Source organism: Apteryx rowi, unplaced genomic scaffold, assembly GCF_003343035.1.
Source record: "Apteryx rowi isolate R43461 unplaced genomic scaffold, aptRow1 scaffold_173, whole genome shotgun sequence".
NCBI lineage: Eukaryota > Metazoa > Chordata > Aves > Apterygiformes > Apterygidae > Apteryx > Apteryx rowi.
In genome coordinates this window covers 487,181-504,835 of record NW_020448008.1, presented here as the reverse complement: position 1 = coordinate 504,835, position 17,655 = coordinate 487,181, and the positions used below count along the sequence as shown (strand labels likewise).

General features: G+C 39.9%; 1 protein-coding gene across 1 annotated transcript in view; it reads left to right on the top strand.

Moving 5' to 3' along the window:
* The window catches only part of SMOC1 (SPARC related modular calcium binding 1), a 133,557-nt gene that overhangs the window by 71,227 nt on the left and 44,675 nt on the right, over window positions 1–17,655 (top strand). The window contains exon 7 of the mRNA XM_026060989.1: window positions 16,251–16,307. Coding sequence (XP_025916774.1) covers window positions 16,251–16,307 — 57 coding nt within the window. The remainder of the gene's footprint in view (window positions 1–16,250; window positions 16,308–17,655) is intronic.

The following is a 17,655-nucleotide window of genomic DNA, read 5'->3' as shown; positions in this document are numbered from 1 at the left end:
GTTGCTGAATAGCCAGTCAGCAGGCGATGTCTGGCTGGCAGCTGAGCAGCCCTTCATACTGATTATGTTCTGTGCAGCTAGCCTTATGATGCAAATGGGCCACTCAGCTGATTGCTATGTTACATGAGAAGAGTGAAACACTGAACAAATGACTTTGCTTGTTCACGATATTAAGTTAATGTACTATAAACCCTTTCTGTTAAATTGGTTGGTTTCCCCTTCAAGGAGGACTGAGTAATCCTTTAAGTGAAAATGAGGAAGAGCACTCTTTATCTAGGAGATAAGGTAGCACAGCCAGGCTGACACACACTGCTKCTTCTTCAGCCTGGTGCAGAACAAGTTCCCAGGACCTTTTTCAGAGAATACAGTTATTGTTGTGTGGGATTAGAATATCCATAACCTGCAGGTTTCTGTTGCTATTTGTTCCTTATTCTTGCTTGTGCCTTGTACAATCCTGTCTCATAAGGAGCTTCTTGTGCTAATTTACTCCAGCTGCTGCTTAGTTTGAAAGGCCTGAGAGACTTGGAAGATGCACACTGTCCCCTAGAGTGCTGGATCTCTCCCCCTCTCTCCCACTGGGAAGTTGTTAATGTTTTAAGAAGCACTGAAAGGCATCCTTGGAGCCAGCGTGACTGGATTTCTTCCCTGCCTAGAGAATGCAGAATGCTGCTTTTGAGCCAGAGGGAAATTGTGCCACAGGTTTGAAACAAAACAAGCAAACGTGAAACAAAATAAAACTTTTTTTTTTCCTGTGGTATGTTGGGGCTTTAAGAGCTCAAAGCTGCAGATTTGGCATATTGCAGCCATGAGCAGCATCTTTCACAGTCACTAAACAGGCTTTAAAAATAGGTTGGTAAGGAGAAAGAGATGTAAAAAGCAGTCATGTTATTGATCTCCTTAAAATCACTCAGTCGTCTTGCTTAAAACTGGAAACTGAGTGAATTAGAAGTGGGGAGAGGGATTAGAGGAGGGATGAGTGAAGAAGATCTAAGCTGGGATGGTGGTTTGTTAGTGGTTGTTAACTGTTCTGGACATTGTGCAAAAGGTGTTTAGACCATTTTAAATCAATTGAGTGAAGGAAGCAGGAAAGGAGGCCCAATTCTATAATCAGGGATTAAAAGAATGCAACAAAAGGGCTGGATAGATTGTCAGTGTCAGTCAATATAAACTGTCAGTCAATATAGGGAGTCTTGAATAGTACAAACTCCCTTTTTCCTTCATAAGTTCTCTTACCAGAGTATAGTGTTCCAGGCCTGTTTTGACTAGCTTTGTTTCCCTGTTGGAATAGCTGGCAATAGAATTTTCAATTCCCTGAACCTGGGGCAGGTACAGTGATGTTAGTGGAATGTATGCTGTGGCCCCAGCAAAGGCAAAGCTGGGGATGAAATTGTTTTATGCTTACTATCTTATATGCAGACATTGAATTCAGTACTGTGGCACTTGTACAGAGTTATGAAAGGCTTTGGCCAGTAAGTTTGCAGTCTACAAGAAAATACTGAAGCAATTTGAGGAACCTAAGATGAATAACTTAAAATTCCTGTTAATTAAACATCTCGAATTGGATTCCTTTTTGTGGGTTTAACGTTAAGAAATGGACTTAAAGGAGAACTTGGATGTGGGAAAAATCTCAGCTGCACTCATGGGCAAGTTGGCCCGTTCCATGGCTTTTTTCCTGCTGGTTTCCAAGGGTCTTGCCTCTAGAAAATGTTAATAGACTAGTTGCGCAGCCAGTAGACTGAGCAATTTGAATTGGTAATGAGCCATTTGTCTGAGTCAGTAATTAGGCTGAGCAGTAAAGGGTGAGTGCTCTCCTCAGGCAGTCTGAAGTGGAGGACAGCTTGTGCTAATGTAAATAAATGGAATCGTTTGTACATGGAGACCTGGAAGCTTCGTCTGCTGGTGGTAAGAAAGCAGGTGCAGCTGACACTTATTCACCTGCTGTCTGCTCACAGGGACAGTAGTGCTCTGCCTCCATGGTGGTTAGTGTGTCTCAGAAGTACTGACAGATAATATCTTGACAAGAACAAAAGTGTCCCAGTCTGTAGACAGGGCTATCAAGTAGAAATGTGACCAAAACTTGAACCTGAGACTTTGGTCCTTATGGTCTCCTGTACTTCTTGGATTCAACAAGGTAGTGATCGAATCTGAAACAAAACTGTGCTATTGCAAAAGCCAAGCTGCAAATGCTCAATTATTCCTGCCTCTCTGACCTGATAAATAATGGCAAAATGCTTTGTGATATCTTTAATGGCTTACGGTAGCTCCAAGAAACATAGACAAATATCTTATGGCCCACAACAGCAAGGTGAAAGAAATGCAAGTTTACTGGTTCAGTATGAAGTCAGGTGATGGTTCTAACTGGTGGACACCATCTTACAATGAAGTTCTTGCAGAACATTAGCAGATACTAAATTTGCAGTGCTGCCTGCACAATTCATCTGGATTGCTTGTATTATTCATTTATTTTTAAATAGATAACATCCAGGTCCTGGTCTATAAGTCTTGATGGTGTTTGTAGCACATAAGACTTTGATTAGTTCATAATTATATTTCCAAGCAACCTTTGGGGCAGAATTGAAGTTTGACTTCTCTGTTATAAAAATAGTTCTATAAAATTGTATTACTTTAATCAATAGTCTTTCCTGTTGGTAGATATTCATCTTATTGCTGTCCCTGTATTGCACCTATCTACAAAATTGTTGATTAAATTCCAGTTAAATATAATTGTAGAAAGCAAGTGAATTTCACAGGTATAATAGATTATAGTGTATCTTACAAAATCTGTAATATTGGTAGAGAGAGAACCCAGCTTTTAACAGAGGCTCCCAATTGATTTTTGTGAGAACAGAGGAATGTAATCTTACAGTATCATGTATCATGGATTGCTTTTCTAGAGTAGAGCAGTATTTTAAGTGTTTGATTTATGAGATGTTAAAATCTAAAAGAAAAATTTAACTTCAAATTAGTTACATGAAGAGTAGAATTAAAAACAATCCTTTTGGGTCCCCACATCCGTGACTCATCTGAATTATTTGGTTTTCATCAAGACATTTTTTGTGGGCCTCGGAACACGTGTATCAAATTTGAGGCTGAAGAGGGTTTCATTGGTAGGTTTAAGCAGAAGACAGTTGTTTTTAAAGTATATTTTGTTTGATAGAATGCAAGAATTCTGCTTTCATCTATTACGCAAGAGTTCTAATCTCCAGGTTAGTCTATATAATATGATTTAATAAAATTGTAGCTTACAAGGTTTGTTATAGTAATCTACAGACTACTCATGTCTGTAATGTCTTAAGCACAGCCGTAAAAGTTTTAAAATGATTAAGTCATGGTATTGAGCAGCCTGCTGAGTAGATCTAATAAGCAGACTAACAATTGATTAGGCAAGGTATTATTAACTATTTATATGCTATACACAGATTTCTGGTGTCTGACCAGTTACAGATTGTGGAGAAATAGAATAGTTCTAGGGATTGTGGGTTGTTTTTGTCTTCATAGCTACCTGGTCTTAAAACCTTTTCTTATTTAAAGAGCTGTTAAACAAATTCCTCCCATGCTCTTTCAGTGTCTGGATGAGCATGCCGAGATACTATGCTATTAAAGGTTCTGCACAGATGCATAGCAAAACCCAGCATCATTTTAACTTTGAAATTAATAGTACTAGAGTTCTTGTTTTTTGTAGATGTTGTTTCTTAAAAATTAGAGAATAAGTTGGAGGAACTGATGGGTTTGCAGATAACTGAAGCTAGGAGTTGTTTTTTTGTACAACCATAACCTGACCTTGTACTGCTTGAGTATTTGTGTCCTGCAGAAGAATCTAGACAACTAAATGTTCATGCTGTGTGGTTTTTTTGTTTTGTTTKRTTTTTTTCAAATCAGAATAATGCAATGGGTAAAGGATTTTAAGTCTTGGGTGCAGGGATTCAGTTAGATGTGACTGGAAGTATTTTCCTTTCAGTTCCTTTACCCATGAGCTCTGTCAACGTTTCTCTATAAGGGAGATAAATCACAAAATTGTGATGGGAGAGCTTGAATGCACACAGAGCATGTGTGCCTGTAAAGAAGGTGCAAGGAAGCTGGAGAGGCAACTAGAATGCTTGTTCAATTTCCAGAGATGGCCTCTATGGGAATTAAGGCACCTTTGGAACAGATATAGCTGGAATAATAGTTTCCCTCTATGTGCTCATCTGGATCTTTGTTTTATATTGACAGCAAGGGAGCTGTATTGCAAAATGCTTGGATAGATGTTAGGGATGGAAGAGGTTGTCTTCTTGCTAGATTGAATTTCCCTGGGCTGGATCCATACATTTTATTACATGTTACTGTGCTAATCTCAGTGCTCAGATCCTGACAGGACCTTTAGATGTTGCAGCAAGACAACTCTTAAGTGTAAGGACTCAACAGATTTAATATGACATGCTCAGCTGATCACAGAAAAGCCTTCAGATAATGGTGGTTCTTGAGCTCTGTTGTCTTGGGCTAGTTTTGAAAAGTCAATGTATAGATGACTGGCTGTACTGTAACTTAGTGGAATGACCTTCTTCCTCTTAAAATGCAAAGATTTTAAGATCAGAAATGAAGTGTCACTTGTACGTTGCTGGATTTTCATAAGCCATGCTTTATTCCACACATACAGATTTCCTTCTGAAGCATATTAGAAGCTTTGGAGATCCTGCCATCACTTCTCAATTACTCTGCCTGTCTCCTCCCATTTGCACCCCCCTGCCCACCTTCCCTCATACAGAAAAATGACTCCTTCATTTTCATAATCAAATGTGAAAACTCCCTTAGACTAAATTCAGACTGGGGGTGAACTACCTGGGGCAATACAGTTAGAGGGTAACTTTGTACTCGGCGCCTAAAGCTCTGAATTCTACTCTTTATAGTCTTGGAGGAAAAAAAACTGCAAAAAGTAGTGAAAAAAATGTCAGCATTTTTCCCTTTCCCTCATCTGCACACATGCAATACAGACGTAGCGACGAGGTATCCATTCTTTTGCCTGCGAGGAAATGAAAAGGCGTATTGTAAGCCCAAGTCTAGTCTGGTTGTCAGCCAGGAATTAGTCCTCTAAAGGAGAAAGGGAGAGGGGCTGGCGAGAGAAGAGGCTGGGGGAGGAGAGGGGGCTGGAAGGGTGAAAGTACACTTTGAGATAGGTTCAATGCACATGGCTAGAGATGCAAGGGGTGTTCTGCTTCCTCAGCATGCAGGTGTCAAGGGAAAGGAAGGGAGCTTGTGTTCTTATACATGGGCATGTGTCTGGGGGAGCAGGGTCAAAAATTTAGACTATTTACTTAATCCTTTGGAATGGCTTTTTTCTCTTCTGTTTTCTTTGTGTTTAACAGACTGCTTTACAGGGGACACGTGTGGTAATTAACACATGCAGCTGTAGGGCTTCAGCCATATGTCTGAATTTCAAATGGCCATTGATCTGGGAACTTGCTGCTGTCTCCACCCCCCACTTACAGGCCTTATTCCTTGAAGATATGAGGGAATTTATAGAGCCTTTACCTTGAACAGACCAGAGCTGGAAGGAGAGGACTGAAAGGGGGATCATGTGTGATGTTGGGGGGGGGAGAGGCAGTATGAGAGTCTAATCACCCACCGTCATGTCCTCTGGCCCAAGGCTGCCATATCTTTCAGGTAGCTACTAAAACATTCCCAAAGCTGTGGATCTGATCCTTACTCATATGAAGCTCAGGTAACGATTGTTATTTCTCTTTTCAGCAGAACAATCTCACAGCAGTATCACAATATTCTTCCTTGCCTGCTTTTCAGACAATGTGCCTCCCTTTCCACAGGTGCAGGTATCTGCCCTGTTATACAGTGCAGAAGTGGCAAGATGGTATTGATTGTGGACTTTCTGAGTAGCCTTTTGGGAGAGGGTAGCCAAGGGTGGGGATGTTGAAGGGAGACAGAAGACTTCACATTAAAGCTGAGGCTCATGAAAGAAGGCATCTCATGCATTGTAGGTTGAATCTAACCAGAGAGACTAAACTCGACAATAATACGGTTGTTGTTGCTTTTGCCTAACAGTGATCAGGTGGCTGTCAACAGTGCTACAGATCTTTGTGTGAGCTTCTTTCCAAGTCTGGGGTAATATCAAGTGCTAAAACCTTGCCAAGAGACATGGTGTCTTAAGTGAAATATTTCTTTGTGCAAAATTTTTTTGCTCCCTATTTTATTTCAAATTTCACTCAAAGTAGAAGTAGCCAAATGGAAGATGGTTCAAAATTAAGATGCTGCAGTTTAGAATCCTGTGGTATCTATCATACTTAGCAGTAGGGCTTTCAGGGTGAGATAAAAATGTATTTTCCTACCAGGTGGGAAGCTATAGAAAAGTAAGTTGTCTCTTCCTCCTCTTCACCTCCCTCAATCTGTTTTTAAACTTTCTCATTGGTTTGTGTATTCAGAGAATGCTGGCTATTGCCGATTCATAGATCTCATCACTCGCTCCAAAGTGTAAGTAATGCTAGCACTTGGAGGTGTTTCTGCTCTGGGAGAAAAAGGAAAAAACGTTCCTAATACAAAGTGCATACTTCAGCTCTTGCTGAAGAGGAACTGTGATTTATCCAGCCCTTGTAATATTACTGTTCTGTTTTCCTGTGTTCTGCCTGTCCATTTCACTTTCCCCTGCAGTTTAATGCAAGGACAGTCTGGAACAGACATGTACCATACTACCTGTTCTGACTTAACTCTTTTTTCTCTCTTTGTTACTGTGGACAGCACTCCTTCCTAAGGCAAGATGGTCTAACATCCCTTCTGTGGTTTGACATGATCTTTTACAAATGGTCTCAGTCTATATTGACATGCACGTGGGTACAACTTTTATTACACAAATACAGGGCTTAGACCTCCTTTATTTGCTTTCTATTATAACTGATTTATTTACTTTCAGTCATTTTTTTCCCTTAAAAAAGTTATGCCTATTTTTCCTCTCCTTTTCATTACATTGATGCTGTTTTCCACAGAAAAATGTCCTTTCGGAGGGAGGTGGCGGGAAGAAAGGGAAGTCCTGGACTTACAGCCATATAATTGCTGTGTTGCATTCGCCACAGTGAGGTTTTCTTAATGCCGTCTGACCAGTGAAGGCTATCAACTAATCAAAATAATCTTGGAGACTTCAGGTTTTGAAACTCTGAATGCTATCTCCACAGCCAGCTGCCATTATCCATAAGGAGATGATGCGACTCTTCAGCAAGCATCAGGTAGTCTTGATTTTTAGTAGCAGCTAACTTTTGGTGCTGTGTGTTATGACTGATTCCATAAGCCATCTAGTCCCCTTCCTTCTTTTAGCTATCCTTCTGTTTCTCCTTAGATATGTGTATCAGTAGGGAGGTGGCTTTAGACCTTTGAAGGACAGGTAAGTATGCAGCTGAATGAAAAAATTCTTTGCTTCCGTAGGGAGCCTGCTTCTATAGCGTACACTAGTTCTTTTGTTTTGAAGGTATTCTGATATCCTTCCTGCCTGTCACTGTAGTTGAAATTACACCACTGGTACTGGAACATAAGGAAAATTGCCACATTCAGTGGTGGTTGTAGGTTCTCTTGGCTTTGGTTGTCARGAATGTTGGTAGAAGCTGTGAAACCTGGACTGTGCTACAACAAGCTGCAATTGTATCTGAAAACTTATCAGATGACAGAAGCAGATCTACAGAGCCTGGAAATTGTGCTGGGGGTCTGAGCTTTGTTCCAGTTCTGATTCCCTGATAAGTGGTTAAATTAGAATTCTTTAACCATGCTCATGTGACTGGTGAAGATGGGCTTGCAGCTTGCACGCTGCAATATTTTATGTTCTTAAATTATCTGCTGTGAAATGGAAGTTAGATGTAGAGGTTGTAGCCAGTTGTACAGCATTTATGTACAACATTTCTAGTCAGGCTGCGCAGTGGGGCCAATAGACTCTAGGCTAAAGAGTGATTTTAATGTTTTCCCTGCTGCTACCTAGTTGATTTCATCAGGTATATGAAAAATACAAAGGCGGATGAATTTTGACACCTTGTGTGGGATTGGGAATATGCTCATTTTTCAAGGTAAGGGTAGTGCATTGTTTATATATTCATCAAGAAATGACTTTTTTGGTTACTATTTCAGCTGAGTGGCAAGAAGAGCAGAAGGACAGATAAGAGGCAGCAATACCAGGAGAAATGTTACCTTATTCCAAAGAATTAGGGCACTTCACCTATGAGGGAAGCGAGGGGCTCTGCTCAAAGAGAGAGTGGTCAAACCTAATTAATAAAGTGGAAATGACAGATAAATAAGCATATCCATATGTGTGACTTGCATCTTAGCAGCTCCCTCAAGAGCCTTTGAGTGAATGATAAGCAGACTCTTTTAAGGTTTTTCTGGTGGTCTGAGACACTTTGGAAGTAAACTAAAGGTTCTGACTTAATAAATCAAGACAATTAAAACATTACCAAGCTAGTTATCATTCTCTTTGTGGCAGGGACATAACTGAAGGAGTTAAGGCTTGATTCTGTAGGTCAGGGCTAACGACAACAGGGTGTATTTCTAGGTCATCTGACACCATGTGATTTCTGTTTAGGTCAGAAATGAAACTGCTGCAGGGGGTCTTGGGGGAGGGTGGGAATAACAAGTCTCTGAAGATGAACATTGAGTGTGATTCCGCCTTAATCAAAACAAAGCTTTTTGTGCAACTCTCTAAACTGGAGATGGTCCCAAACTGCCCTGACCTTTACTACTTGCTTTTCCTTTTTAGCACATTAGATTCAAATCTGCCCTTGGGGATTTATTTTCCCATTACTTCCAAAAACTCAAAGAGGCCTGTTTTGCATTTCTGGTAAGAATTTGGCTGTGGAATCTGAAAATGGTAAAACTGCCTAAGATAAGCCCAAGCACAGTGAAAGATCTTCCCCACCTAGGCCTCAAATATTCTGAGACAGCTCAGGAGCCCTTAGTAAGGCTAAATTCTTCCTTGCGTTTGACCTTAGAAATGCTCTATTAGATGAGCTGAAATCTGATCATTGGCTTCTGGGCCCATCTTGTATGGGCAAATCTGCTTGATAGAAAAGAAGACTTCAGTGCTGGATTTTGGCCCAAAAGTGAACTGAAACTCCTAGTTAAGTTCAAAATGGCAGATTGGGAGGGGGGTGTGTGTGTGCAAGTTCCATCTTTTGAATTACTTCTGTATTCAGGCTACTTAAGAAATACTGCTGCTTCTTATCTAAAACTGCAAAATTGGATGAGACTGGGGCTTATGTTTCACAGTTTAGAGGGAAACTGTCCGAAAAACTAGAAATCTTATTTCACAGATTCCAAGGTTTTGAAACCCTCATTTATTATTCGCTGGAACAAAATGGAGATCATTTAAAATTGAGGATCCCTGCTATCCTCCCAAATTAGTTGATAGCATTGTATTTGAGATCTTTGCTTGGGAAATGAGAGAGCAACGTATGTGTTTCTAGTTTGAATTAGGTGAATGCTCTAAATGCTAGCCTGAATTATCTTAAGGTTCTTGCTTTCTGCCTTTTGCTTGGAAGTGTCCCCTTTTACCTGAGGATAAATATTATTTGAAATGCTACATTTTTGAGTGGTTTAAAACAAAAACTTTTCACAAGTGCTGAAGCAAACTTACTTCATCAGAAAGTTGACAACTAGCTCAGATTGATCCTCTGAACCTTTTTGGGTGTTGCTTGTTCCTGGAATAACATCTGTCTCTGTCTCTGCATCTGCATTGGCACCAAAATCCCCAAGAGTTATGTCATCAAAATAGTGAAATATAATGGCTGAATTTTCAGCTACATTGTCTACCATGCAGCTGTACTAGGAAGGTGGGGTTTTTTTGAAATGCGGATCCAGATGTGGACTGGGATTCTGAATCTTCCCAAGTATGAGACATTGAGGGCCACTTGTTTTGTTTAAATTGACTCCTTTTAAATGATACGTAATTGAAATAATGTAAAACAGGATCCAGTTTGGGCAAAGGTATCTGCAGCATTGTCTCTCAGGAGTAATATCTTGCTGTGCCTTTATTTTTCTAAAGAAGAAGTTTGCTGAAAGCTACAAAGAATGAGAAGAAGCTAGAGGGCAGGTTTATTTTGGCTAATTACTGTAGAAGTAGCTTGAGAACTCACACAGTAAATGAGGACTTTGGAATTTAGAGAGATACTGTTTGAATCTCAGGATTCAACAGTTATAAAGCCACTGAATCCCAGAGACTAGAGCATTGCTATTAATACAGAGTGCTGCTCCAGGCCCTTTTGACACATTTGCTTTTGAAGGACCAGGACCAGGAAGAGAGAGCTCTTTGTTTGCAGTCAGAATAAACTCATTGTACACCCAGACAATTAACTCTTCAATCGACTTGCCAGCTTCTCTAAAGCAGTCCATTCCCTTTCTGTCTATCTCAAGTTCTATTCAGACACTTAAGCACACCAATGTTTTTTGTTTATTATTCTGAAAAAGTTCTTCACAAGAATAGTCCAGGCAGATCAACATTGTCTTCTCAGCAGCATTCATCTCTGCCTGGCAGCGAATGTGTCAATCAAGAATCAAAAAGCCAAACAGAGGAGGCTTTGAATTGTGGCATCAGGGGTCAGAGTTACTTCCAGCTGTCTGTGCGTGGGACAGGCTTTCTCACAGGAGGAAGAATTGTGCTGTCATACAAATGCACTGACTACATTGGACCACAAAGTCCTCAGGGCTTGAGTGTTTTTTTTCATGTTGACGCACCTGCAAGGGAGATGTGAGGAGGGAAGGGGAGGGGGTGGGGAACTAATGCCTTCCAGAAGGCCCAATGCAAGGCTCTTCTTTCTGTCTGGATGATTCCCGGAACACACTGTTGCAGTAAACACTGCACATGTTTGTTCAACATACCAGATACTTGATGTAGGAAATGAACAAATCACTGTAATGGCGGTGCATGTCAGCCTTTATAGTTAAAGCTCCTTAAGCCATAAAGGATCCTTTCATGTTCAGAACTTAAGCACATTTTCACCTTTATAAACAAAATTTTCCATATTTTAGTCTGTGTCCAAGTGAAAGTTGGTTCTTACATTTGAAGGCAGAACATTGTTGCTGCTTCTTAAAATGAAGACAGTGAAGAATGAAAACACACTTTCTCTAATTTGATTTGAAGAGTTAGTTGTTTTTTTCTTAACAGCTGTGTGATCTCCATGCATGGCAGTGGGAAGGGGTGTGAAAACCTGACAGGGAAGTTTATCTGCACTGATGCATTTCTATCTCAGCTGCTTGGAGAGAAATTATCTTGATTTGACTGGATTGTAAGAATTTCACATTTTTTGGTGTGTGCGCTAACTTATTGAATTTATATTGGCAATATTTGTCTGTGTGTAAAAGTTGCATAGACTATTAGATTAATTATGACCTGCTGGAACGGCTTCACTTGATGTAGGGAAGGATCATGAATAAAGTAGCAATTCGCCCCTGTGAATCTGGAATGGACATGTATTTCATATAAGATCCCTATCTAGTGCTGTCTAACACACTTTTTGGTTTTTTTGATACTTAAACCAACACCCTTAACACACCCCCAAGCCAAGTAATACATAGAAATGTAAGCTGTAAAACTGAATTTTCAAGATTCGGGAATTGCCCAGATATACAGAGCTTAAGTTGACCTGGTAATTCTTTTTTGGATCTGATCAGAGTTACTAAAGCCACACAGAGGTGTATTTATGACTTAATTTCCTTGGAAGTACTCAGGCTAGGAAGGCTCTTCTCCCTTCCATTCAATTTGACAAACTCACAAAAGATGGGCTTTGCTGCTTGGGGCCAGGACATGGTAAGAGTTCACTCATTGTCCTGGCTATCTGTGCTCTAACTTGCGTATTTAACCGTAGCTATGCTCTGTAATGGCTCACCCAATATGGATGATGATAGTGTAGGAACCATTTGACACTGGAAGAAGTCTAACTCCTCCCAGGACTCAGCTATGCACTTAAAACTTTCATCCTCTTTTTCCAGCAGTTTGACTCAAAGTCTGTGAACCCTTGATGTTCAAGCTGTCTACTTACAGAGGATAGTTGACCCCATAAACACTCTAGTACTCTTTAAAATGTTAGAAATGTCCACAGAATGCGTCGTGGATTCCGGTGAGAACTCTCAGGAGGTAACAGTGAAGGTTGAGGTTGTTTAGGAAGAATATAGATCTTAGTCCTTTAACGTGGCGATGCAGACGTAGAGATGACTTTTGCAGCAGGTATTTTTTCCCAGATAGATGTGACATGAGGTTAATTCTATCAATTATCTTTTCCCCTCTTTTCTTCCATTAGATGATTCTTCTGGCAAGAACAGTGATTCACAGCCACAAGCAGTTACTTCATTTTTTTCATAATAATTTATACCTTTTCTATGTCAGGGGATTTACTCTTCCCCTGATGTTACTTGAGTCATTTGTGGCCTCTGTGCCTGTAGTTTGGAGTATAAAGATCACTTTAACAGTGTTCCTTCACACAAACTGAATCTCTTTGCCCCCCAGCTCCAGTGTACAATGCAGTTATTCCAGACGTGGATGCATGCCAGATAGATAGTGTGCAAGAACAAGGTTAAAGGAGGGAAGTATCCCCTTCCTAGTAAGACCATAAAGAGTTCCGGCCCACCACTTGCAATATATCTGTATGTGCAGGTTATTCATCCCTGTTTTGAGTTATTGTCAGTCTAACACAAAGAAAATTGTTCCCTGACAGTGTAAGTGAGCTGCAGACTGATAGCCATGGTATCTTAATGAGCAAATGGGTTAGGGAGAGATGTTTGAACCTACCTGTTTCACTCTTACCAGTGATAAGATAAAAGTACCATAAGATAAAAATACTATTCCTAACTTGATATCAGGTGAGCCAAAGAACTTTTAATTGAACCCCGGGAAGAAAGAGGCTTACTGGAAAGGAGTATGGCTTTAAAACTATGTCCCATAACAGGTATTCTTTTGAATGATGCTGTCTGAATTTAGTGGTTGTCTTGGAACACGTGCATATTCATACTGGGTTGTAGAATGTGGAAGAAAAGTATGCCAATGCACTGTTCAAGGGTCTGAGAATATTCTGCAAACAAGGGAAATGATCTTTGACAGTTCTGCAGTGAGCTCCTTGTCTGGAAGCATTGCCAGCTAGAGGGATTAGGAAGTACTCACTTGACCTCTGTGATGTGGTTTGCATGAGGAACTATTGCAGTTATGCACATTTTTTGAAACTGTAGGATTTGATAGCTTTTTGAAGAAAGGAATAGGTCATAGCTGATGAACACACTTCCTGATCTTTAGCCGCAAAGTAACAATATCCTGTACATCTTRTATAATACCATCCGAGATTCTGGGTATCTGAAATAGATTGGCTTTTCTGTTCTCAGTCAAAATGCTTCTTAAAGGAATACAAAATGTTTGTTCATTTGCAGATATGCAAAGAACTTGCTCCTTGTTTACCAGGAACAAACTCAGCCTTCGGAACAAATGTTCAGTGTGATGAACGCTGTATTGAGGGAGAGGAAAAAATCAAATGAGAGTAGACAAGTATTAGAGTTGTTCTACCCAAAGGGAATGGCAGTGAAACTTTTTGCCATAAGCTATTTGAAATACTGAGATCTACCGAGAATTCTCTGGTTTAAGAAAGACTTGGGTAGTTCCAGAGTCAGAAACCAGCAACTGGAACGTGAGCGTTGTGTTTTCAATAAAGTGTGATTTTTGTCTTTTATGTGACTATTTCATGACCTTTAAAAAATAATCAGAAGTATCCTTGGCTTTTGATTTTTGAAATATGGTGGACTTAATTACAGGGCTCTTGTCTGTTGCATTTTTTCTTGTATGTGTGATGAAAGAAGGGTACTTGCTTGAACAACAGCGGAGTAAATATACTTTCCTCTATTTGGAAAACCTTAACACTGTACTGGGTGCTGCTATTGGACTTAGTGACAATTTGGCCTTAGTAAATAAATGAGGAAAACGTCTGGTTCATATATTCATTTTAATCAGATTATCATAAAAATAACCCCCACAGTTCAAAGGTCAGTTTGGTATATTTGTCTATTTGCTGCATTTATTCTGTCACGGTCTTATACTCTTCAATAGCTTAATAGCTAACTTTATACAAAAAAACTGCAAACTTCTCATCCTTTAAGGAGAAAACATTTCCCAAATTGTAATAATTGCTGCTATTTCTGTTCTTCACCACCACCGCTCACCCCAAGAGATGAGCCTAAAAAACTCCCTGAACCTGAAGCATACTGAGTTCTGCCGAAGTTCGCATAGGGGTCTGGACACAGAGTTTTGTGGCTCAGATCCACTTCTAATTTTTCTCCATTGTTGGTTCCTGGGTTGCTGCTTAAATCTGTAAAGCAATTCTGTAATTATTTGGTGCAGAACATTCATGGGAACAATAGCAATAAACTTATTATCATAATGGTAATTTATTATGCCAGATCTTTTCCTATTTTATCTAAGTTATGAATTATTCACCTTTCCAGTTGCTCTACACATACCTTTTGCAGTTTTGGTTTGGTTTCTCAATCTGTAAAGCCAATCATACTGATGATAATGTATTGCTCACTACTTCATTATACTGTGAAGTGTTATCCTAAACAAATAAAAAGCAATAGCTGTGGTTTCTGGGATCTTGTAGAAGCAAAGCAGTCTATTCTGAGAAAAAGTGAAGATTAACTATTTCCTTTTATCCAAAGTATTCTTTTAAAGGGCAAAATCAAAATAGAAATCAAGGGCAAAATCTTCCTTCTGTAAATTAAGTAAAATTCAGGGAATTTCTCCAGGAAATAACTTGCTCAAGCTTTTAATGAAAAATATTCCTTATCCATGTTATTGGTAATACCTGATAATAGGAAAACTGAGAACAAGTATTGACTGAGAAATGGTAAGTATTTTTATTTCCAAATAGCTTTTGCTATGCTTGCAGTCAAGCATAGAGACAAATAACTTGATCAAGAGGGCAAATGCCTTAATAATCTCTTGCTCATTTCTGTCTGTCCCCATTACTTCTGTACTTCAGTAATGGGGATGTTACCCCAGGAACTCTGGGGTTGAAAAGGAATTGCCAGCACATTTTTACTTTCTGTGAATTGGGTTCCCTTGTGTTAATAGCCTGAGGAAGAGGTGTTTGCTCACTTTATAAAACTGCAAATACAGGTATTGATGGAAATAGTCTACCTGCCTCTCTTTTTCCATCTYTGCCCTTGCCCTCCCCTTCCAATAGGCTTTTTCATTCTTTGCTGTAATCAGAATTAATACAAGGAAAAGGCTGAGGGCAGTTATTGCTACTGCTAGGAGGGCCTGTCCCATGTGCCTTTCCTCCAAATGGCTGATGCCCAGCACATCTAATGCAGTCTTGAAGACAGTGGCAAGCCTGGCTTTTCTGGCACAGACTCCTCTCTCCAACTGATTTTTTTCTAGTCCTATGTAAAGATGGGTACAAGTTGGGGCTTGAAATCAAGATCTCTTTGAACTTAGAGGAAATTGGACCCAACCTGAATCTAGGCTGGGCATGTAGATGTGATGGATAGGTATACTGATCCAAGTGGAGTGTAATCTGAACATTTTTCCATGTGGTCCATCTCTAAATTGAGAATTATTTTTCCTGCAGAATCTTTTTTTAGTTGAAACTTTTAATTGCGAGAGACTTGTGGTCCAAAGACATGGAGCACTCTTGAACATGAGAAGTCTAATCTAAGAGAATTTATTTTTCCATAACTTTGCAATTAGAAGACATTGCCACAACATTGCAATTAAAGAACAGCTTGATGCAGACATTGTAAGAAATAAGATTTCCTATTGACCATCCCTTTCTAACAGCTCTGCAGTGAATGCTGGTGCCAGGTGTCATATGGGTAAGTTTCAGAAGAAGAGTTTTTCTTTCCGACAAAGAGAATAGTGAGAAAGATGCTGTGGGCCAGCATTTTCCAGACACCTGCTGTCACAGGAAATAACCTGTGTGGGATATACCCACCTGAAACTAAAAAGGCGATTGCCTAATCGGTGAATCAGGGGAAGGGGAAAATACCAGGTGATTCATACCAATGTTTAGTGGAGGGCGAGGGGAGGGAGGTTTCTTTTAAGTCTAAGGATAGTGCTCAGTGCATGCTTGCTGTGTAAAATGTTGTATTGCTGTCAGAGAAAACTCTGAACAATTTGTTTTTGTTCTGTCTGTCTTCTCTCTCTTCTGGACTTGGCCGGGCCATGTACAAATCCCAATTATTCAACAGTACTGGAGAGTAGATAGTATTTACCTCAATAATGGTAGTTTCTTTTCGATTCTTTTTAACTCTCAATTCAGATGATGGTTCGAAGCCAACGCCTACCATGGAAACTCAGCCTATTTTTGACGGAGAAGGTAAGAACGTCCCCTTAAAAAAACAAACAAACAAAAAACCCCTACTTCCCTCTCTTTTTTCCTTGGGAATTTATGGCTCAAACACTTTCCTTATCCAGCAGAACAGAAAAGCCTGTGAATCTTGTAATTTGTCCACATTTAAGTGCTCTTGGGACCTCAGGCATTTTCCCAAATCCTTTTGCATCCTCCCCCCTTCTCTGGAATCCAACACCACCACCAATTGAACAGAATCTTGAGATAGCCTTGGAGGAAAAGGTGTCTCAAGTGAAAAATGCTCATTGAATCAGAAATAGCAGCTTCCTCTAATCTGTCCTTACCCCCTCACGCTCTCCGCCCTCACGATAATGATGCTGGGAGTTTCATAACCTCTGCAATGCATAACAGCTTCCCCAAAGCGGGGGAAGTGCTAAACCACAGCTTGTGAATGTTGACTTGGAAGAAAATTGCTGTGAGGTTTCTTTATTTAGCAGTTACTTTCATTGATGCACATACTATTTAAGCAAGTGAAGTCCGTGTCCTAGGCCCACTTAATTCATGGCCCACCAAGGCACTTCCTTCTCAAATGGCTAATCTAGTGATTATATTGGTTTGGAGAGGGAATATTGGAACTCAGTCCACTGGAAGCTTTGAAACAAGGACAAAATGGCTATAATAATATAGGGTTTCCAGCCTTTTCAATGTGCAGATTTATAAATGTGCACCAGTGGAAATACTGGTCTTGTGGCAGTGGTTGGGCCTATTAGCCATTGGTTAGATTTTGCATACTGCTTAGACATATTGCAGATTTTCTGTAGGTTTAAACCCACTTCCATTATAATCAAGATATAGACTAAAGCTGAACTACTCTGTGGCCTCCTTGGAATTATGGGCCTTGTGGGAGTGGAAGAAAACCTATGCATTTTAATACTGAAGTGCTATACTCAACATTTTTTTTTTAAACTGGATCAAAGGCAGAAATGGAGACTACTAAGCAAGAGTAGATGGTGCTGTTTGATACCTCCAGCCTTCTTGGAAAAACAGGTGATGGGGTGGGTTTTTTGTTGTTAAAATAAACTGATTTAATAGCAAGATGCTGTAGTCCTGTCACTTCCATTTAGTGATTATAGGTTTGTAAGAGTCTTCTTATGAGCTTTAAGAAACAAAACAAAGCCCTCAGAGCAAACAACAGCACTCCCACATAAATAAACAGAGGAGACTAAAGCCTAGTTGACTATCTGTTGTTTATATCAAAAGAAAGTTCCTCCTGGCAGCAAGCTGATGTTGTATTAAATGACTGTTTGTAATCACAGCATGCTTCTGTCCTTTAAAATTTTCCCTGAGAGAGTGCCCATAGATATTGAAAGGAAAG